Source organism: Camelus dromedarius, chromosome 25, assembly GCF_036321535.1.
Source record: "Camelus dromedarius isolate mCamDro1 chromosome 25, mCamDro1.pat, whole genome shotgun sequence".
Taxonomy (NCBI): Eukaryota; Metazoa; Chordata; class Mammalia; order Artiodactyla; family Camelidae; genus Camelus; species Camelus dromedarius.
In genome coordinates, this window is record NC_087460.1 from 9106536 (window position 1) to 9128681 (window position 22146).

Genomic DNA, 22146 nt, shown 5'->3' on the forward strand with positions numbered 1-22146 from the left:
ATTTCTGATTGCTCAAGCCCACTGCTGAATCCCTCTATTCAATTTTTCAGTTCAGTTATGGTGTTCTTCAGCTCCAACTTTTCTGTTTGGTCCCTTTCTATATTTTATTTCTCTGTGTTTAAATTCTCATTTTGTTCATACATTGTTATTCTGAGCTCACTGGGTGCTTTTTATGACAGTTATTTCAACTTCTCTGTGAGGTAATTCATATACCTCCATTTCATTAGGATCAGTGTCCAGAGATTTAGCTCATCCCTTTTTGGGGGCCATGTTTCCCTCTTTCTTTGTTTTCTTTGACTCTTTATATTGGTATCTGCATTAGGGAAACAAAAACTTCTCCCAGTCTTCCTGGACTGGATGTACACAGGAGGAAAGCCCCACCAATCCAGCCCTTCTAGAGAACTGAGGGGGCCTCACTGATGTGCTTTGTCTTCTCTGGTCTTGTATCTGTAAATTCCCATTCAGAGGGATTTTCTGTTTGTTTGTTTTTTTCAGGAGTTCATAGTCTTTTTCTTTCTCTGGTGTCTGTCTGCTGCACCACAGATCTTCTGGAGCAGAAGCATGGCCCAGGATCTATTTTTTGTTGTTGTTCTCAGTGGTCCTATTATCTAGAGTATGTCAGGTTCCATCTGAGACACGTGAGACTGAAGCCAGCCCTCAGGCAAAGGCTGCACGTTGTGTGTATGTTTCGGTCTTCTCTTTCCCTCCTCAGGGATAAGCCAGGAGCTGCGAGTCTACCTGATTGGACTGTGCTGAGGCTGGGGTAGGGGCTTGGGTGGGTGAGTACATGCTAGTCCAAATTTTTCCTTATTCTCAGCAGCCTCTAGGCATCTAGTGTATTCTGGTTCTCATCAGCACTCAGAGACAGATAAGACAAAAGCCTGTCTCTTGTACAGCCCCCCAAAAGTTGGAATGTTAGATGCATGGACCATCTTTTTTCCCCCTCAGGGAGAAGCTAGGATATGAGGGTGTTCACTTGCTCACTCTACACTGAGCCAGAGGAGGGTCTGGAATTAGTTTCTTTATTTGAACATTTAAAATATCAATAGTTAGCTTCCAGCACTGTTTTGAAGATTGAATAAGCCAATGGGCATAAAGCTACTTGCCATGCTACATGCCCAATAAATGTTACCTGTTTCTATTTTTGTAATTGTAGTAATGTTGTCAGAGGGGCAGGTTTGTGCAACCAAACATGAAAGCATCAATACTCAATATGGAAATACATATAAAATATACAGCTGTCTTTGACCTTCAAGTCTGAATAGTGCATCAGGTATTCATTTATCCACTCATTCATAAAGAAACATTAGGCATTAGAGATTACAACGAAGAATAAGACAAAATCTCAGTCTTAGGGCAGTCAAGGCATATATATGTATTTGAAATACAGTGTGGTAAGGGCAGTGATTGACACACACAGGGTACTTTTGGAAGTTCGGAGAAGGAAGCATATGCACCAAGGAAATCTTTCTGGCTGAGGTGAAACCGGAACTGATTCTGAAGTGAGTGGGTGTGAGCAGAAGAATGAGAGAAGGCAGGAAGGGGAAAGGTTTCAAAATTCCTCTGTCCAACCAGTTCAATTCAAAAGCGCAATGATTCCATGCTGTATTGAATTTAAAAAATTCTACTACTAGACATTGGAACTGAGCAGAGTCCTGTGGCACCCTCCAAGTGCAAAGCCATGTCCCTCCATGTCCCCTGCCTCTTGTTTGTAGAAAAGCCAAAATCTCCCAGGCCTCCCCGAGTTGCAAAAGGGCAACTTCAAGTAGTTCATGGTTAGGACAACAGAGTCACAGAATCTTTCATTGTCTGATGCACATTCCTGAGTCGTTTTACAGCTACTATGACTGCCACCAGAAGGAAAAAGCTAACTGCATGGTGACCAGACTGTGGCCGTGACATAAAGTTGCTCCTTCGTGAGCAGCACTGACTCTGTGGCCAGCACAATTCCAGGAACTGGCCTCAAGAGATTAACAATGTTGCTCATAATAATCTATATCTTTGTGGGCAACAAAATAATTGTAGCTTGCTCTGCTCGTATATATTAGGGGGCAAATAAATGTTCAGCAAAGAGATGCTAAGACCCACGATGACATCTTCCACTGAGAACACAGCGCCCTATATCAGCACAAAGAAGTTACAGAAGATGGACCTTCATCCCTCATCCCACAGAACTGGAATGATGTTTGACAGTGGGGAACTGAAAGCAGCTCCTTTGCCCCCTTTCCTGTTTGCCCATTTCTGTTCCCCTCTAACCCTGAAGGAACCTAATTATGGGAATGAGATCACGGCAATTTAAACTAACTCCTGACTTAGGCTGTCCTGAATGCACGCCATGCCTTCCTTGCCTAACATGCTGACTCTTTAATTAGATTAAAGAAGTAAGAATGAAGAATTAAGTAGTTTAAAAATGACTCTCTCCCCTCAGCCGCCCCCTTAGCAATCCTGCAGGCAGACCACATGGGAGAGACAGTATCTGAGAGGAAAGGCAGCCAGCCTGTACGCAGCGGTGACTGACATAGAACCCAACCTCCTGGCTCAGTGGTTCACTGATAATCTTCCTCCTTCTTCTTCCCGTTAGAGACTGTCATGGCTAGGCAGAATCTTCAGAGCCGGTCTCAGGACATGAGTCCACTTCTCCCCAGGTTGCCAGCTTTTCTGATTAAAGCAGTTTTCCTTTCTATTGACTCTTGCCTCTTGATTAATGGATTTTGAGTGGTGAGCAGCTGAACCTGAGTTCAGTAACAAAGTTATTTGAAACTCACTGGCTTATTTGAATGATACGTAAAGAATAAAGTATTAAATGATAATATAAAAGTGAGGCAAAACTTCTGTTTCACTGGGAGTGGAACAGAGCAGGAATTGCTGTAAGCAGAGTAACGCATGTATTTTCAGGAACGTCCTGGCGGGGAGCCCAGACAGGCTGCTACCAATGATGAAATTGCTTAAGTGGTGTCACATAGTCCTTAGCTTTGATAGTGCAGGAAATTTGGAGCCAAGTGAAAGCAATTCAGTTCCTCTTGTATGAAAGAGGACTCTACAGGACATAGGAAAGAATGCTCACTGGACTAAGACTGAAATTATAGCAAGAAAACAGAAACTTAGACACAACTCTCAGGGTATTATTTTTAAAATAATACACATTGGAAAATTTCTGATTGTATCACAGTTCTAACAACCACCAGCATCAGAATCATCTGAGATCCTTATCGAAAATGCAGAGTCCTGGTTCCTACTACATCAGAATTTCAACAGCAGGGCTTAGGAGTCTAATTAAAGATGAAGAACCACTGACTTGTGTAGACTTGCTGGTCATGTAGTGAAAGCCTTTATCCAAACCATGGTACATCTCAATTACGAGGATTCAGAGTGGTTTCCTTTGATACATAGAAGACCTCTGCCGTTTGTGGATTCAGTAATGATAATTTAAATTACCAAAGAGAGGTTCCAAATAGTCAAGGCATGTAGCCATTGGGAGTTTTGCTGAGGCACAAAGTATAGCTCATTGGGATGAGGTCAGCAGGTAGACAGCAGTCCCAGCATCTCAGAACCACTTTGTAATTCCTTTTCTCAGTGTGCATTTTGCAGGAGGAATTATTTGCTAACATTGAAATTATGATTTTATGAATCACAAAGGTCTCAGAGCAGGTGCTACTGAACTCAGATTTGGCCGTTTGTCAATAAAGCCAATAATTTGAGAGGCAAATGTCAGGAGAAAGAAAAGGTGTTTTACTCAGAAAAGCTGGCAATCTGGGGAGAACGTGGACTCATGTCCAGAGACCAACTCCAAAGATTCTGCTCAGCCACAACAGTTTTTAAAGGGAAAAATGGTGATGGGGAAGAATCTCAGTGGATCAGGGAGGCAGGAGGTTGGGTTCTGCATCATTCTCCACTGTGTGCAGACCGGCTGACTCTCTCTTCAGATGTTATCTATCCTGCATGGCCTGCCTGTGGGGGTAGAGAGCTAATCAAAGGATCAACAGGTTAGGCAAGGTATGGTGTGTACTCAGAAGAGCATAAATCAGGAGTAAGTTTCAATTGCTTAGTGATCTCATTTCTATAATTAGGTTCTTTTAAGGTTAGAGGGAGACAGAAGTGGGTGAACAGGAAAGGGGAAAAAGCCGCTTTCACAGGCAGGGGTCTCCTTTGATCTGACACTGAGTCTTTCCTTCTCTCATTCTCCAGAAACATCTTAACGTTTGCCATTCTACTAATTGCCGTGCCATTGATTTACTTTTTAAAAAATTAAAACCTGAATTCTTTTTGCCCTCTGTAACATTTGGCTCAGGTGACTATTTTCAAACATCCTCCTTTTTCGGTATTTATCAGGCTATCTCTTGTTTTCTTTCACTCATTTTCATTGCTCTTTCTTTGCTCCCTGCTCCTACAGGCAAGTTTCTGTTCTCATCCTTCATTTTCCTCAGAGATTTCATCTATTCCAGCGACCTTGTTGTGCACCCATCTCAGCCTATTAATAACCAATGTGATTTATTGCTGCGGTTTTTATTATGATCTCAAGATGCCTTTCAGCAATATTCATCAGGAAACTTTGAAAAAATAAAAGTTTATTGCTTACGGGACCTAGAAATCACACAGTACATCTGGAACCACACAGTGAGGTTGCGAGGTGGGAGAGGAGGGAGAGAGAGAGAAAAACAGAGAACAAGCAAGCCTGGATCCTGTTCTTTTAGGGGTGGGAGTGCAGTCCTCGGGCTTTGCAGGCTCACTCTTTATCGGTAATTTTTAAACGTAAGTGCAGGACTTTAAAGTAAGGAAAGAGAGAAAGCATGCGAGCCCCGAAGGTCAGTTACTGAAATCAGCCAAGATCTCTGGAAAAAAGTAGTCTCCGTGTAGGGAGGTACATGGCTCTTATGTGGTCAGTGTGTGTTTATTCGGGGCATGTCTTTGAAGCGGATGCATCAGCCATGAAAGCTTAAGTCAGGCACTTGCATTACAAAAAAGAAAAAAAGAAACAATTGTCAGGGTTTACGCTACAGAGCTTAGCTATGAGTTGTGCAAATGTATTTCTAAGTCTCCAGCAAGGGTCTTGATGTTATTTCTAGCATTAAGTTCCTATCTCCTAATTCATTTATTCAATCATTTAAAACTATTTAACAAATACTTTTGGCTTCCTGTCATGCGCTTGGGACGTACTGGAGTGAGTAAGACAAGGTCGCCACACAGTCACACTCAACATCACGTCCCCTGAGGTAACACAACTCGTCAGTTCTGCCAGCAATGTGTCTTCCACTTATCCAGGCACAAAACCTTGGACTTTCGTTTGACTTTTTCCATTTCTTTATACCCCGGTTCTAACTGGCACTAAATCCTGTTGGATTTTCCAGTTCTCACTGCTGTCATACTCAGTCCACGTCTTCTCACCCCTGGCGTCTGGCAATAGTCTCCTAATGGATGCCTAAGATGGAAGAGGCTTTTGTTCTCTGCCATTTTATTTCACCTTCCACCGTAGACTTATCCTCCGAAAGCATAGGCTTCACTGTGTAATTCACCCCCATGATCGTACATGACTTCACAGAAAACAGGCCAAATCCATGAACCTGGAGTCCAAGGCCCTCCATGAGCTGACCCCATCTTCCTTTTCATTCTCAAGTATTGTTGTCACCTCTATTGATTCCTTCCAACTGCTCCTCCCTCAGTCATCCTCAGTTTAGTAAAGGGCCACTCCCTTCCTCTCATTCCTCAGGACAAACACCTTCACTTCACTGAGCTGACCTTCAGTTTTTCATCTTTGCTTCTAAACTGTCAGCCAGTCCTGCAGGATCTGCCTTCAAAATATACCCTGAATCTGACTCCTCCTTATCCCCAATACTACCACACTAGGTTGTCACAGTGGCTCTCACCTGGACGATTGTAAGAGCATCCTAAACGGTCTCACACTTCGTACTCCGCTCCCTACCCAGCCATCCATACAACACACACCAGCCTGAGGGATCCTCAATCAAAGAAAAGAAATTAAGTTATGTCACTCTTCTTTTTAAAGCCTTCCAATGCATTCCTATCTCACCCAGAACACGAATCTAAAGTCTGTGACACTTCTTAAGGGACCCCCAGAGGCCATGGCGCTTGGCTGCCTCTTAGCCCTTGTGCACCACCTTCTCCCTCTTGCTGTTGCCATAGGGTTTCCTCCCCTTTTCTCTTAACGTGTCAGCCTTACTGACTAAGGTTTTGCTCTTGCTGTTTTCTTTACCTGTACCATTCTGCCCCAAGATAGCTGCACAGCTCACTGCCTCGCTTTACTCAGCTCTCATCAGAGAGGCCCTGTCTGACTTCCCTGTCTAAAACATCACTCTTCCATTACGCCCCATCCCTTCTCCCTGCTTTGTTTTCTTGATAGCATGTATCACCACCCGATGTATCATTTTTGCATGTATAGTCAGCCCTCTGTATCCGTGGCTTCTGCATCCTTGGCTTTCACCAACTACAGATAGAAAAAATACATCCCAGAAATCTGGGATTTGCCGCATGCTGGAATAATAGATTGAACTCTTAAAAAATCTCTTGTAGTCAAGAAGCCAAGCCAAAGTTCAAGCTGTTCCTCAAATCTGTCTGGTCACATCTGAGTCTATACATGCATATCTCTCTCAAATATGATACTCCAGTGAAAGCCTTGCTGATAGAGTCAATGTTTCCAATTATGTTCTGTTACAAGGAGAACAGATTCTTACTGAACTTAGCAAGTAACTGTTATACCATGAAAAGAATACTTAAGGAGTTTCCAAATTCTGGAAAGATTAGGGAGGAAGAAAAGTAAAATGTCTCATCTCTGTTAACAAAGGCACATCTTACTAAATTCCTGACAGCTTTAAGACAAAAGAGAGAAAGGTTTCCTTAAATCTAGAAAAACAAAACATAAAGAACCAGCAAAAAGTCATAAAAATTATAATCATCTTCATCATTTCATTTAGCCCCATGTTATTAATTCTCATTCTGCTTGAACTGTTTTTCCTTTAATTCTGGAAAATTTTACCCACTTCAGTTTGTGATCTAAAGTTATCATCAGAAACCTGTGTTCTACAGTTCTACAGTCAGCATTCTTTCTATGAATTTTTCTGATGATCACCTTTGTAGGAACACTTTTGCAAAGGTGTTATAGTAAATAATCACTATCTGTAAATGACAAAAGGCTTAAAAATGCCCATTACTAAAGACCTGAAGAGAGTTCATTATAATGGAATTGACAAGGAAATCAGGTTATTTCTGTGACACAAAATTTCAAGACAACTAGATTTATGACTGATAACATTATGGCAGGATGTATCCGAATTTTAGGAATTTTATACAATTCTAGGACACATATTAGTAACAGTCACCCATATAATATAAGCTATGGTTGATCAGTACTTATTTGACAATGCTTCCCACTTAACATACCAAATAACCCTAACTAGTGTAACATCTCTCTTTTTATACGGAGAAAGAATAAATCTTTTCAGACGGAAAAGGCCAAATTAGTTCACGGTCAAAAAGACATTATTTAGAATTTGAATTTTGGAAAGTTTGTCAAAAATATCAAAAAAGATTTTAAAACACTCAGTCAAATACAGGATCATAGGTCACTGAGAAACAACAGTTACCTACTTAATCAAAGTGACAGACTTCATAGGCAAATAAAGAAAATTACATACTTCTGAGTAAAACTTAGCTGTTTTTAATGTTGAAAAGACTCGGTTTACCTAAGTAATCAAAGGCCTGATGGTAAGATAATGTGCAGCACAGGAAATTATTTTGATAAAACACATCATCTTTGTCTTCTGGGCACATTACTTAAAAGATAAAGACAAATCTTTCACACTCTGTTATTATCAAGAGCAGACCAAAAGTCCAAGAAAATTTTGTAAAGAACGAGAGAAAACCAGATTATAATGTTGGACGAGCTTACTTTTGATATAAAATCTCACTTAATTAATTTCAATTCATAGGCAGTCTTTACTACTCATAAAATTCCTTTTCAAAGATTCCTTTTCCACAAACCTCCAACTTTCCTTTTGCATTCATATTTTTTTCCTATTTTCCCCTTATTCCCAGCTTTTCTTTAGGACAAAATTCCTTTCTTTTCCTTTAACAAAATGCATTTTCATTCCTTATACCTATTTTACTGAAAACACACATCTTTTTCTGTATATGGAGATGTTTCCCTTATTATTTTGAGTAGCTTCAATCACATATATTAGAATTATTTTTAACCCTTAGGAGTCCTTAATTTTTAGTGAACAGAAGTAAGCAGTTGTAAACTGTCCTTTATGTTAGCATTCTATGGCTGGACGAATTTATACTTTTTTGTAATTTCTGGAAACATGTATTTCTTTATAGTAAATTTCTTAGCTTGGCACAAATATGCTTATTAGTAGAGTCAAATAACTCTAGTTCCTCTGTGAAAAAGGAAATCAAAAGTGAATAAATGTATGTTCAGTAATTAATATTTCAGTATTTTGTATTATTTAGAAGTGATCAAAATATTCAGTAAATTTCCATCATTTAATTTAACTTAGCAAAGTTCAAAGGTTTTAGGTTATCAAAAAGATTTGGGAAAATTGTAAAGTTTAGGTAGAAACTCTTATCTACTTAATTTCCTTGTTTAGGTTAAGCTACTCACAAGAACTTCATGAAACATTAGGCAAGGTCAGACATCATCCAAAGTTATTTTTCGGGCAGACAAATTTTGTAACAGAGACAATAGAACCTTATTTGATTAGTAAACCCAGATAGAAAAGAAGTTTTATATTTATCATTGATAACCCTAAAGACATGCACATTTTAATTAAACCAACAAACTTAAACTAGCTTTAATATTGAATATTTTCCCAGATCATGTGAACCTGAAAAACATTTGGGTTAGTCTCTACCTTATTTTTTTGAGAATTTTTATGAATACTAAATTTATATAAGCACTTGTTTAAGCCAATGATAAAGAGCTCTTTTACAAACTATTAACTTTTGTAATAAACTATTAACTTTAGTAATACCATCCAGAGGTAGAAAATGCCACATATCTCTAACACATATGTAGGACCACACATGAATACAGCCGAAGACAGAGATCTTACAGCTCTCATTTTACTAGTTATAGAAGAAGTTGGATTTAAGTTGTTGGGTATTTTTTTTTTATTCTAAGTTTCAAATGCCCTTTCCCTCTCCTCTTTCATTTTTCTTATGATAGTTACATCCTTGAAGTTTATGCTTCAAAATTTACATCTCAGAGACACAGGGAAACAATGCAAGTTACAAGCCTTTACAATAAATAGGGGAGGTTTGGGGATTGATAAAAAAAGGAACAGTGAACTTTGAATTGCATCTAGAACTGTTTTTTTAATTTTGTAAAAATTGGTAAGATAAGAACAGTTGCTCTCAATTCCTTAAGAAATTGGTGAAGCCTAAGTGACGTTATAGGTTGATCTACTCATCCAACTACATTATCTTTAACTTGCTTAGGGGAGAAGGCTTAAAAAAAATTCCTATCAGGTTCCAAATATCAGCTTCCAATATCTAACCAACTTTTGACCACAGAGCTACTTAAAAATTCTTTTAAATGTCTTGTTAGTTTTCAGTCAGGTCAAACAGTACGTATTTCCAGCAGAATTAAACTCCATGAACCCAAAGGCATCCTCAAAGAGGGTGCAAAGTTTACTACCTTCTCAAGATCCAGCATCACTCCCAAAGATAAGCCAAAAGAAAGAACTGACAGCCCGCATGTTCCAGGCAGGCAGGAAGTCAAGTCAAGCTCTTATTTCAAAAGGAAACTCTACCACAATCTTTTCAGCATAGAAAGGCAATTCAGACGGAGGATTGCTAGAATAAGCACTCAAGAGGACAGAAGGGAGCAGCAGGAATTACATCAGTCCTGTAGTCTTTTGTTTTAGGTACTTTTTCTGTCCTTAATTTTCTCATTTTAGCCTTTTGCAACTAATCTTTTAAAGAGCTGTTTTGGAATTCTGAAACATCCTGGAGGCTTCTGCATACCAATTAAAATGTGTACCCCGTGCATTTAAATACACTTCTTAAATGATCTTATCCAACTGGAACATTCCACATAATGACCATTGTAATTTCTCTGAGGGCCGACAGCAGTTTGATAATGCCTTTAACTGCAAATGGCCTTCAACCCACATATCTACCAGCCATATTTAGCCACAGATGGAGTGCGACCCACATTTCTTTCTGGCCATATTTTGGGACCCCCAGCTGGACAGTTACTAAGGCAAGTTCTCAGGACACAAAATTCCGATTGCCTTTGGTAAGATACTGATCATTTCTGGTAGATATGGACAGCTTCTGGGACCATAGTTCTTAAGCAGGTGTGCTGAGAGGTGGCACGCTTAGCTCTTTGGATTTTATTGATTGATTGAGAAGGTTTGGGGTCTCTCGGAGCCAATAATACCTAAAAGGGATGGGGTGTTGGGTTGGGGAGTGTGTGTGGTGTTTTGCAGGCAGGGTACCTCACTACACAGGCATGTTCTGGAGGTTGGCAGGAGACGTAATGTTGACCAAACTAATTCCATGACCAACTTGTCCTAACACCAGAGTCTTTGGCTTAAGTGGTGAGAACTCTAACAGTGTTTAAATGCTCCTCCTATGCCCACTTATTTTTGTGACTTTGTGACTTTGTGACTTTATTTTTTTCTTCTGAGATTCCCATTAGCAATAGCCTGTACTCAAAACAAATATTCACCTGACGCCTCATACAGACCCCAGTCAGTTTAAACCAGACCCAGTCTGATTCCAGACCTAGTTCAGTTTTTAAGTCAGACCCAGCCCGACTCTCGCCGATAACTACCTGCAGTTCCCGATACATAATCTGGGAATTTGGGGACAGAACCAAGGGCTTGAGTTTCCAGCCAAATAAGTAACAGTGGAAAGCCAATTAGATCAGGAGCTCAATGCAAAGGAAGAGCTGACAATCAAGAGGGAACTTACCCATGGCCCTCGGAAACGGAAACGGAGACAAAGACAGTGAACGCACCAGGTACCAGACCCATGTCTCTTGTTGTCTTCGAAGCCTCTGAAAGTCTCCCTCAGTCCTGCTGCTGCCAACACGCTGTTAAATAACAAAAATTCAACTGAGTAAATTCAAGGATCAAATTGACTCTACTAAACAATTAATAAATCAGGCAGTATCCCATCTAACAGAGAGAATCCCTGCTAAGGGGTACAAAAGGAAAGAGTTTTAAAGGCAGAAAGGGGACAGAAAAGGGAAATTATTAGCAAAGAATGCATTATTTCAGGCAAGGTCACCCTCCTAAAGGGAACAGGAGAGCCTATAGGCTGGATTATCTCAGGTAATTCCAGGTTGACTGCATAAAGGTTCCTGAGGGGTTCAGAGTATAATTAGGTTAGGTATCAAGTCTCAGTTTGGTCATGGGCTTAGCACACAGGTAAGCATTTCAGGTCTGTTGTTTCTTTTTAACAATAATAAACTGGTAAACAGAAGGAGTGTTTTCTCGAGTTCTGTGAATTGTCCTAGCAAATTATCAACCCTGAAGAGAGGGTCATGGGAACCTCTGGATTATAGTCATTTGGTCAGATGTATGGCTGGTCCTCTGGGACTGGTGACAGGTGCCTGCTGTGGAGGCAGCCTTGTGAGACTGAACCCTTAATCTGTGGAATAGGTTAGTAGCTAATGTCAGAATAGAATCGAACTGTTGGTCACTCAGCTGGTGTCTGGTGTCAGAGAATTGGCTGCTGGTGTTGTAAAAGATACCACATATTTGGTGCTAGGGAGAAAAAACTAGCATGTTAACTTCTGTTTTTTTCCCCCCAATTACTGTTTTTAAATTTATTTTAATTTTTTGTTTTATTTTATTTTATTTATTTTTATTTTTAAAATTTTTTTTGTGGTGAGAGGTTTATTTTTTTAATGAAGATACTGGGGACTGAACCTAGGACCTTGTGCATGTTAAGCACACACTGTCCCACTGAGCTATACCCTCCCAATTTTTATTTTTTCAGATTCCACATATAAGTGATATCATATGGCATTTTTCTTTCTCTTTCTGGCTTACTTCACTTAGTATGACAATCTCCAGGTCCATCCATGCTGTTGCAAATGGTATTATTTCATTCTTTTTTTATGGCTGAGTAGTATTCCATTGTCTATACACACCACAATTTGTTTTTCAAAAATTTTTACTTTTTTTTTGCTTGTTTGTTTTGTTTAGGGGAGAGGGAATTAGGCTTATTCATTTGTTTATTTATTTAAATGGAGGTACTGGGGATTGAACCCAGGACCTCATGCGTGCTAAGCATGTACTTTACTACTCAGCTATACCCTCCCTCTCATTACTGTTCTTTTTTTTTTTTTTAACAGAAGAACTGCATCACTTTTTCCAAGATATAGGTAAACTCTAGCTCATAGTTTTGGTGGCCTCTCCTAGTTTACTACAGAAAGGCACATTTCTTCTTCACTTTAGTTGACCTACTGGTCTGGACTCTTCTCCTGGGTAACTGTCACTAGAGGGATGTGCTGGAAATCCTAGGAGGCAGCAATGTGGCAAGAGCAGAGCAGGCCTTTCTACTTTATTGTTTCTGTGTTCTGACCTTTAATACTGAGGAGGGAGTCTCCTGGTTAAAAACCTATGTGCGCTTTTTTCCACGTCTGATCACTGGCAATTCCAAAGGCTCTACCTGGCAGGCCTCGGAGGGAAAGCAGCCCTCCCCACGCGGGGCTTGGTGCACAGCTCAAGGACTGCCGTCGCTGGAGGCAGGTGAAGTCGAGGATGCAGGTCCTCTGGCCAGTGATGATCTCCGCACGTTTGCATTCCTAGCCTGTGTGCCTTCATTTCTAGGTCTCTTTATCTGAAGCCTTGGCCAGAGATCCCCTCCAGGTGTTTCTGTAGAGACATCCTTAGCAGGAGGAGGAAGAGGAAAACTTGAAGACACTTTCCCCTATTCTGACTCAGGACCCAGTACCTTCTCACTCCTAGCCCTGCTCCCTTCCCCTTTCTCAACTCCAAGAGTCCACAAGACCGCCAGAGCCTTCTGTCTGAGGTCCCCTCAACGGCAAGATGATGCCATCTGTGCTGATCCACCTGACCGGCAGCAGGTGTGCTGTTCTGCGGGGTGGGGGTGGGGGATGGAACAGGGGGAGGCGGTGTTTCCTCTGGTTATACCATCACAGTAAGGGATTAGAGGCTTAACTCTCATTTTTGGCTTCTTGCTTCAAACAGCTCTGCTGACGATGGGTAGCTCAGATCTTTCTCCCAGCCTTGCCGAGCTCCTGACAAATCTCAAACCCAGTTTGCCTTAAGTCGCTTTCTCTTCCAAGTGGAGCCTGTAAGTGTCCAAGAGCAGCCTTTGTTCTGATGTGTTCTTATCAGTCACCGCAGGCCAGGGAGAGGAGCCATGGGTGAGGAGACAGGACGGGCAAGGCACCATCTGCTCTGTGCCCAGTTCCTTAGAAACCTCTTGGAACTACACTGTATCAACAAAGCGTTCACCTTCTTGCTTTACTTAGACAAATGCATCAATACATAGTATCATTCAAGTTTAAAGTACTCTAAAGGTCACCTCATTCAACTTTGAGTCAGATTGAAACTGAGGTCCAGAGAGGTTAAGAATAAGAGCTAATATGAATCCAGTTCTCCACTCCTTTACAAAACTTTCATCTATTAAAACTACTTTGGTCCTTGCAGTAACCCTGTGTTAAGCAACTGGCTCAAAGGCCCTTGGCTGAGCTTGTGGCAAAGCTGACACTAAAAACTTACATGTCTGAACGTGTGGTCCTCTCTACCAGCACCTGGGGGCTTTGCAGACCGGTCCCAGTCTGCAGTGGCAGCTGAACATTGCCACAGCATCCAAGTGTGTGCTTCTGTGTTTTATAAAAGTATCATTCTGAGATTAATTTGAAATGAAAAGAAAAAAAGATCCTTAATCACAGAATCACAGAGTGAGGAATGCTGTACTATATAATTTTTCTTTCTGAGCTGAATAGGTGACTGAATTATCTAGGATCTCTTTAGAAGTTGCAGAAGGTTCTTGTGCAATTCCCACTCTTACAAAACATCTGTCCTTTCATAAACCACAATGATTATTTATTTCAAAAGAAACATAGAACTGTTTTTTTTTTTTTTTTGTAACAAATGTGAATTTTGAGTCATGAGTCTGCTCCAATATTAGGACACAAACCTGGACCATATCACTGGTTTCTCTGCTGTGAGCTCTATCTACCTTGGGGTTAGGTTAATGTGTAAACAATCTGATGGAATAATCTACACGATGTCAAACTGCAATTATTTAAAGGTGCTAGATAAGATGTTAACATGTTTTATTACTGTTTCAGAATTTCTAACCCAGATTCTTTGGAGAAACAAATTCATCAATTAGACCACAAAGCCTTGTACAATTCTTTTGTTTTTACCCTTACGATAATCCCCTCAAAATACTCTTTTGCAAAGTTACTTATGTCAGCTTCCTTCTCCCCACACTCTCTAGTGAGGTTATGCCATTCTGTGTAATACAGTTAGGTTCACTGCCTACATTCCATCTGTGGTTTCATCCACATCTGGTTGCTTTTTAAAAAATTGCTTACAGTAAGCTTTTCTTTGTGTTAGACAGTTCCAGGGTCTTGACAAATGCGTAGAGTCGTGTATTTACCAGCAGTCAGTACAGGACAGTTACATCACCCCCTCCCCCAAATTCATTTGTTTTACCCTTTGTAGTCAAATCTTTCCTCCATAAAACTGGCAACCACCAGTCTGGTTTCTAGCCCTATAATTTTCCCTTTGCCAGAATATCGTATAAGAGAAGTCATATAATATGTAGTGTTTTGGATCTGACTTCTGACTTCTTTCACTTAGAAAACTGCATTTGGGATTCATCCATGTTGTCATGTGAAACAGTAGTTCATCACACTTTTGTTGCTGAATAGTATTCCATTGTACAGGTTCCCCATGGTTCCTTTATCAATCCACCCGCTGGAAAAAAATCTCAGTTGTTTCCAGTTTTCCTACTTATGAATAAAGCTGAACTAAACATATTTATGTGAACATAATTTTCATTTCATTTGTATAGGTACACAGGAATAGGGTTGTTGGATCCTACAGAAAATGTACGTTTAACTTTATTTAAAAAACCTGCCAAGCTATTTACTAAAGTTCCTGTACCATTTCACATTCCTAGCAAAAATGTGTGAGAATTCCATTTCCTCTGCATCTTTGTCATACTTGATACTGTCAAATTTCTAATTTTAGCCATTTTAATTAGTGTGTAGCGTTATCTCATTGTGGCTTTGATTACATTTCACTGTTGGCTAATGATGCTGAGCATCTTTTCACATGCGCTTTCTGCATTTATATACCTCTTCTAGTGAAATGTCAAAAAGCAAACTGAAACAAAGCTGCAATTTTCTAAACCTGTGCTATCCAAAGGGAAACTGAAAACAAGAAGATAAACACAAGAGTAATTTTAAAACAACTAAAAATAGGAAAACATTTCATTTTACTTTTATACATGTCCAGTATTCCTCATTTCTTTGTGAAGATCCAAGATTATCTGGTATCATATTCATTCTATCTGAAGAACTTCATTTAACATTTATTGCAGACTAGATCAACTGGCAATAATTTTTCACTTTTTTTTTTGAGAAAGTACTTTTTTCATCACTTTTGAAATTTATTATTATTATTTTTTTTTTGCTGGGTATAGAATTCTTTTTTCCCTTCAGTTCTTTAAAGATGTCATTCCTTTGTCTTTTAGTCTACATAATTTCAGAACAGAAGCTGGCTGTGAGTTTTCATCTTTGTTCCTCTGTATGCAGTATTCTCCTTACCACTTCTCATCCTCACCCTGTGGCCTTTTTATTTTTTTTCTTTCTTTTTTTCTTTTCTCCTTCCTTCCTTCCTTCCTTTTCTTCCCCTCCTCCCTTCCTGTCTCTGTCTCTCGGTTTCTTTCTTTCATTTTTCAGCCATCAGAATATAAATGTGGTCTTGTCTATTTATCCTGCTTGGTGTTCTCTGAGATTCTTGGATATGCGACTTGGTGTCTGTCATTACATTTGGTAAATTCTCAGCCATTATTTTTTTAAATAGTTCTTTTGCATTGCTCTGTCTTCTGGAATTCCATTTACATACATGAGGCCATTTGATATTGTCCCACAGTTCTTAGTAGCTCTGTTTTATCTTATTTATTTCTTTTTCTCTTTACTTTGTATACTTTCTTTAGTGCATCAGGTATATTGGTTCTGTCATCAGCTGTGTAGAGCCTAGTAATCAGCCACTAAAGGCCTTCTTCATCTCTGTCAATACACTTCTTATCGTAGTATTTCCATTTAATTATTTCCCATTGTTTCCAACTCCATGCTTAATTGCCCATCTGAACATTCATGCTGTCCATGCTTTCCTTCACGGCTTTTGACATGTTAATTATAGTTGCCTAGTATCCCCGTTAGATAATTTCAACATCTATATCCTATCTGGATCTGATTGTCTCTTGGGAGTGTGAATAGATTCTCTTTCTCTCTCACTAGATCTATAATTTTCTTTTTTTTCCCTGAAAAAGAATGTTCCCCAGTTTCTGGCATTCTAAGGTCATGCTGTCCAAATTAGTAGTGACTAGTGATGTGTGTCTCTTGAACAAGTTTTTGGTTTGTTTCTGTGGTTTTGTGTATTTTTTAAAATATTAAAGTATAGTTGATTTACAATACTATATTAGTTTCAGGTGTACAACACAGTGATTCAATACTTTTATAGACTACATTCCACTTAAAGTTATTATAAAATATTGGCTATATTCCCTGTGCTGTACATTACATCCTTGTGTCTTAGGTCTTATTTATTTTCTACCAGGTGGTTTATACCTCTTAATCCCCTTCCTGTATCTTGTGTCCCCTCCCAGCCACTGGTAACCACTAGTTCGTTCTCTGTATGTGTGAGTCTGTTTCTATTTTGTCATATTCATTTCTTTTGATATGATAATTGTATTTCAGTTAGGTTTTAAAAAATCTTTATCTGCTAGTGTGTGGGGAAGCAAACTATAGCCACAAATAAGAATAAGCTTTCATTGGAGCACATTCTGCCCACTTCCTTGTGTATTGTCCATGGTGGCTCTCAAGCTACAATAGCAGAGATGAGTGTGGCCCGCGAGGCTTAAACTATTTAGTGTCTGGCCCTTTACAGAAACATTTTGTCAATCCTGTGTTTAAAAGATGTATTGAGTGGGGAGAGGGTAATAGCTCAGTGGTAGAGTTTGTGCTTAGCATGTATGAGGTCCTGGGTTCAATCCCCAATATTAAAAAAAAAATGATGTATTGGGATATTTACAGGTGAAACATATGATATCTGGTATTTGTTTTCAAATAACCTGGAAAAACAAAGTTGGTGAACAATGAAAAAAGATTGGGAAAATATTGATAATTCTTGAAACTGATGATTACTCTGGAAATTCATTAGCTATTCTATTTGTTGTGTACACTTGAAACATTCTATAATCAATTGTTTAAAAAAAACCATCTTATGTATGCTTAGTGTACAAGGAAGCCCTGAATTTGAAATTTTTTAGTTCTGATTAATTAAGCAAGTAGAGATAGAGGGGATGTATATTGAAGGTAGAGGTTATTTGTTGAAAACCTACTATATGACTGCCACTGTGCTAGACTTGATAAATTTCATTTAAAAAATCATTGTAACAACTCCTTGAAGTGGATATTATGATTAATGGTATACTAATGAAACACTAGGGGCTTAGACACATTAATTAAATTACAGCTAAAAAAGAGCAGTGCAGGAATTTGCCCAGTACCTTCTTAGTTGCTGCCATCACTGGTACTACATATCCACATTGTTAAGTGGACAAGCCGAGGCCACACATCTGTTTAAAGGTCAAGACATGTTTTGCAACCACGCAGACTCTGTAACAGAACACAAACACTGGAATCTTCAACTGACATCAATGCCCTATTTAGCATTAAAAATGATTTTGTGGTCAGTCTTAGAGTTGCTAAGTTTGCCTGTTGTCAAGAATGCTGCTTGGTCCCCATACCCACTAATCTCTTTACATTTCTCTCTCTCCTATAAGAATCAAAGCTCGGCAGAGGCTGTGTGGCTATACCATGAAACCTAAGCCCAGTTCCTGGAATCAAAGAAGCTTAATATGTGTTTACTGAACGAGTGACCATGAACTTCCACGTCACAACCTCATCTCGTGCGTCGAGTCTCCATGTGCTGGACACAGGGGCACAGACAGATTAGAAACCTCCAGATTCCAAATAAGAACTCTCGCTGCCCATGAAGTGTTCAACCTATAAATCAGGAGATAATTTATTACTTTTCGATTGTCTGCTTTTCCAAGTGATGGAGAAGACATAACCTGTTTCTTAATCTCTGGAGTGCTCGCGGCAGAGGTCTGGAATGAAGTAATGTGGTTGGGGCAGTTTTTTTAGTTTTTGAAGGTTGGAGCCAGGGTGCTACACGCTTGTTCTTGCCCTGCTGATACTAGTCTCCTCAACTTGATTTTTGGCATTTCCCCAGAGATTTCAAACAAATGAGTCATGCCAGGGTGCCCTTAGCGGGGGCAGGAGACAGCTGCTGGATGTGGGAGGGGGATATTTGCAGAGTGTGAAGTACTGTGTCTTTACAGGTAGACAGGACTGGAATTTATCGCAGACCTGAGACGGCTCCTATGGTTAGAGGGCTAGACACAAAATCCCCACACGCACACAGGTGATGCTGAACATCAAAGTCCATACCCCTGAGCAATGATGCTAGCTTTGCCCTGCTCCAGTGCAGGGGGATTTAGTCAGTTTCTCAGCGAGCACACGACGATGGCTAATGCATCCCAGGAAAATGGGCAGAACAGGTGGAAACGCAGCCATTGACCCGGTAAACTTTGAACTTTTATTCCTGCCTCATATACAGCACATTTTCTGCAAAAATTATGAGTTAAATATAATTTAATGGAGATAAAGTACTGAAAATATAATTATGACAATTAAAAAAAATCTTATGAATACAGAAGGAAAAAGAGCCAGTAAACAAAACAAAACAAAAACAAAATAAGTGAAATAAGAATGAAATCTCCTCAGCTTTGAGATAGTACATTCATTCCTCTTCCTTCCCAGGCTGAAGCTCCCTGGAGCAACTGGCTCCAGAGTAAAAGGTAATGATTGCACTGAGAGCGCACACTAGATTTGCAGGAGCAAGTCTACATTCCAGCTGGGGCAGCCGAGGCTCAGAAGGTTGCATCTGAGTCTTCTTCTGTTCCACTGAGGTCTCAGGGAAACGCAGGCTTCGGGGCATTGAGCTCGCTGCCCAGGTGCGGCTGGAGTTAATTTTCCTGCGTCCTCAGGCCTCACCGAGGTTTAAAAGTGGGTGCTCTCCTTCTCTGTCGTGTTCAGCTGCAAGTATTCCAGGGTGCCTTTCTTGTAGCTGGCCACCCTGGTTGTTTTTCGGTTCCTTATCCCCGAGGCCTGTCTCTTCTGCAAAGAGCTGGCGATCATGTCTGCAAACTCGGCTTGCAAGCGCTGCTGATTCTCCCTGGAGAGAGTGGGGAGGGAAAGCGGAACTTCTCAGCAGTTCCCACAGAATATCCCTTAGCTCCAGAACCATCAGCTCAGCTCACCAAATCCTTGTTGAACACTCTGTGCTGAACACAGGAAGCCCAGAGAACACAGAATGATCCTTGCCTTTGATGCACTTAAAGAACTGTCATCCCTGCTCTGGGTGGTTGTAGGAAAAGCAAGATGTATTTCAAGCAGAAAACTGTATTTCCATTTCAAGGCAAAACAACACGCAGTTAGAATTCAGAGGAGCAGTTAGATTGACACATACCACTGCAGGGAGGGGAAGAGAAGCCCCTGCCAGAAAACCCTGAAAACTTGCTGGCCTCACACCTGAGCAGTGTGAGTCTCGTGTGGGGAAGACTCAGAATGGATGGAGGATATGAAGAATTTAGAATGGACCTGGGACACTCTCAGTTAGGGGCCAGGTCTCCTGTGCCCCAGGACGATCTGGGTTATTTTGGCGTCTCTACTGTCTTGCCATCTGTCTGGGTCCAGCTTCGAGGTGTCCATAAGGCAGGGTTTCTCTCCCATAGCAAAAGCCACACCAACAGCCACATGACTGACTGCAGTAGCCAAGGTACAACTGGACAACCATCTGAGTCACCTTTAGGGGAACTGAAACCGGTTACCGCGACCTGAAACCTGTCTTCCTCATCTCAGGGAGAACACAAACTCCATGTGAAGACCCAGAACCGCAGTCCTGGAGCTGAGGGAGTTCCTGTTTTCATGAAGTGGCTCAGCAGAGCACTGCAGGCAGGGGTGGACATGGGGAGTGCCTCTTGCCCCCAGCATGCTCTACTCCTGTCACAACCAGACATGCAGGAGGCGAGCCCTAAACTGTCCTCTGCTCTCCTAAGCAAGCCCGAAACAGCCATTTTCCAGCAGCCAGGGAAGGGAGGTCCCGAAGCCTTTTCATGTGTGTAGTCTCCTGCCTTGTATTCAGCACATCACTGTCACTGGCAAAGCACGTGCTAATGGTTAAACTGCCTGCATGCAGCGCGACTTCCGAAGCCAAGACGCCCAGGCCCCCGCCCCTCCGCGCCCCGGCCAGCAGCTTACACTGTAGGAGGGGTCGGCAGGCTGTACTCCTGGTCCTTCACGCCGGTCAGCCAGTAGGTGGTCTCAGTTCCCCTTCCCTAGTGAGACAAGGAAGGCGTGAACCACGGAGGCCAGCGAGACAGTCCGTTCTAGCCCAGCATTCAACAAGTCTCTGTTTCCAAGAGACACGGCACCTCTATCAGAGTTTCTCATCAGTGCCTACTTTGAGGCACACCTCTTCCTCATATGATTTCCATCATCTCTAGACCCATCTTTATTTCAAGTGCCTTTTAAAGATAAGTCTCTCATTCACCAGATATGTTTTTTTTTCAAAGTAGGATTTTTTTTTCCCCAAAAGGCATTTCAAAATATCACCATAGCAACAGCACAATAACTCTAAGTGAAGAAGGAAGAAGATTCCTCTACAATCCTGCTATGCCAACAAATCCAACTGGTTTCTCTGGTCCACATTTTACTCTAGCCCACTTTGCCACAAAACTTTTGCCACAGTTTCCCTACCTTAAGTGTGTAAATTATAAACACATGTGCATCACATGTGTCATAAATACTCACTAAGTGACATTTGCTAGGTCCACCTGGAAGCTATAAAATAAATGGAAACACAAGAAATTGTTTTTGCTAGAGCTTGTATTTGAAAAGGAGACTTGAAGGTTACATATGTAAAAATCACTCATTTAAAAAAATAGTGGTTTGGGGCTGTGTTTGAGCTGTAATAATCCATCAACCGCTTCTATTATGGGGGGAACACTGCAGAAAATTTTTATGGAGAATTAAAAAGGCGAGTGTGACGTTTGGACACAACTGCGTAGGAGGAGGCTTTTCCAAGTTGCAACCAGGGTGTAAAGGCCAGGAGCACCATGGCTGGTGCAGGGAAGTGTCACAGTGGGTAGCTGGCTTCAGACAAACTGTGATCGGCTTCACAAAGCAGCCCGAGGGCCACCTGGAGACATCTGGTGGCTCTGGCAGGCAGCTGCTCTAACTGTGTGTCTGGAGCAGGGATTCTCACACCTCCCTGAGCATCACAGCCACTTAGAATCTGCGTTTAAAATTCAGATTCCTGAGCTACACCCAAGAAGAGTCCAGCTCAGCAGGCCTGGTGGAGAGGCGGGCACCTGCATTTTAACAGGTGCCTAGATACTGCTAAGTCAGAATTGGGTGCCACACCCTGAGCTTCACTGGTCCAGAGCCTCGGAACAGAGCAGCAAGAGGAGAGAGGTGGCCTCAGAGAACAGCAGCGTCTTGCAGTGAGAGCAAGGATGTAAGTGGGGAGTTAAGGGCTTTGATTTAAGTCCTGCACCAGACTGTAGCTCCTGGGAGTGGAGGAACTGGGGACAAACTTGGATACAGGCAGAAGAAATTGTGATAGCATTTTGTAACATAGGGGCCATAGCTCAAAATATCAAAAGGGGGTCTTTGGAGGAAAGGAAAGTTCTGAGCTGATAGTCTTCAGTGGTGGCGTCTCCTGCAGGGGATGGTGGGTGATCACTGCAGGGAGAACAGAAGAGGATTCTGCATTTTCACGCTCTTTGGCATGACTGACCATTGGATGTCCAGTCTCAAAGGAGGTGTCCCCGGGGGTT

At 41.1% G+C, this 22146-nt stretch overlaps 1 protein-coding gene and 1 long non-coding RNA gene across 8 annotated transcripts in view; one reads left to right on the forward strand and one right to left on the reverse strand.

The window, feature by feature from the left end:
* Positions 1 to 22146, forward strand: part of LOC135319315 (uncharacterized) — a 35573-nt gene that overhangs the window by 8811 nt on the left and 4616 nt on the right. Inside the window, exons 3-5 of one of the 2 annotated variants that reach the window (XR_010377801.1) lie at positions 12801 to 13057; positions 13182 to 13287; positions 18025 to 21824. This is a non-coding gene — a long non-coding RNA (uncharacterized LOC135319315). The remainder of the gene's footprint in view (positions 1 to 12800; positions 13058 to 13181; positions 13288 to 18024; positions 21825 to 22146) is intronic. The other variant, XR_010377800.1, reaches the window with a different exon arrangement.
* The window catches only part of GUCY2C (guanylate cyclase 2C), a 76698-nt gene continuing 73371 nt past the window's right edge, over positions 18820 to 22146 (reverse strand). For all 6 annotated transcript variants that reach the window (XM_064479063.1, XM_031444056.2, XM_064479064.1 and 3 more), the window contains 2 exons: positions 20567 to 20643; positions 18820 to 19481 (listed from right to left, as the gene is read on the reverse strand). In XM_064479063.1, coding sequence (XP_064335133.1) covers positions 19307 to 19481; positions 20567 to 20643 — 252 coding nt within the window. In that variant the 3' untranslated portion in view covers positions 18820 to 19306. The remainder of the gene's footprint in view (positions 19482 to 20566; positions 20644 to 22146) is intronic.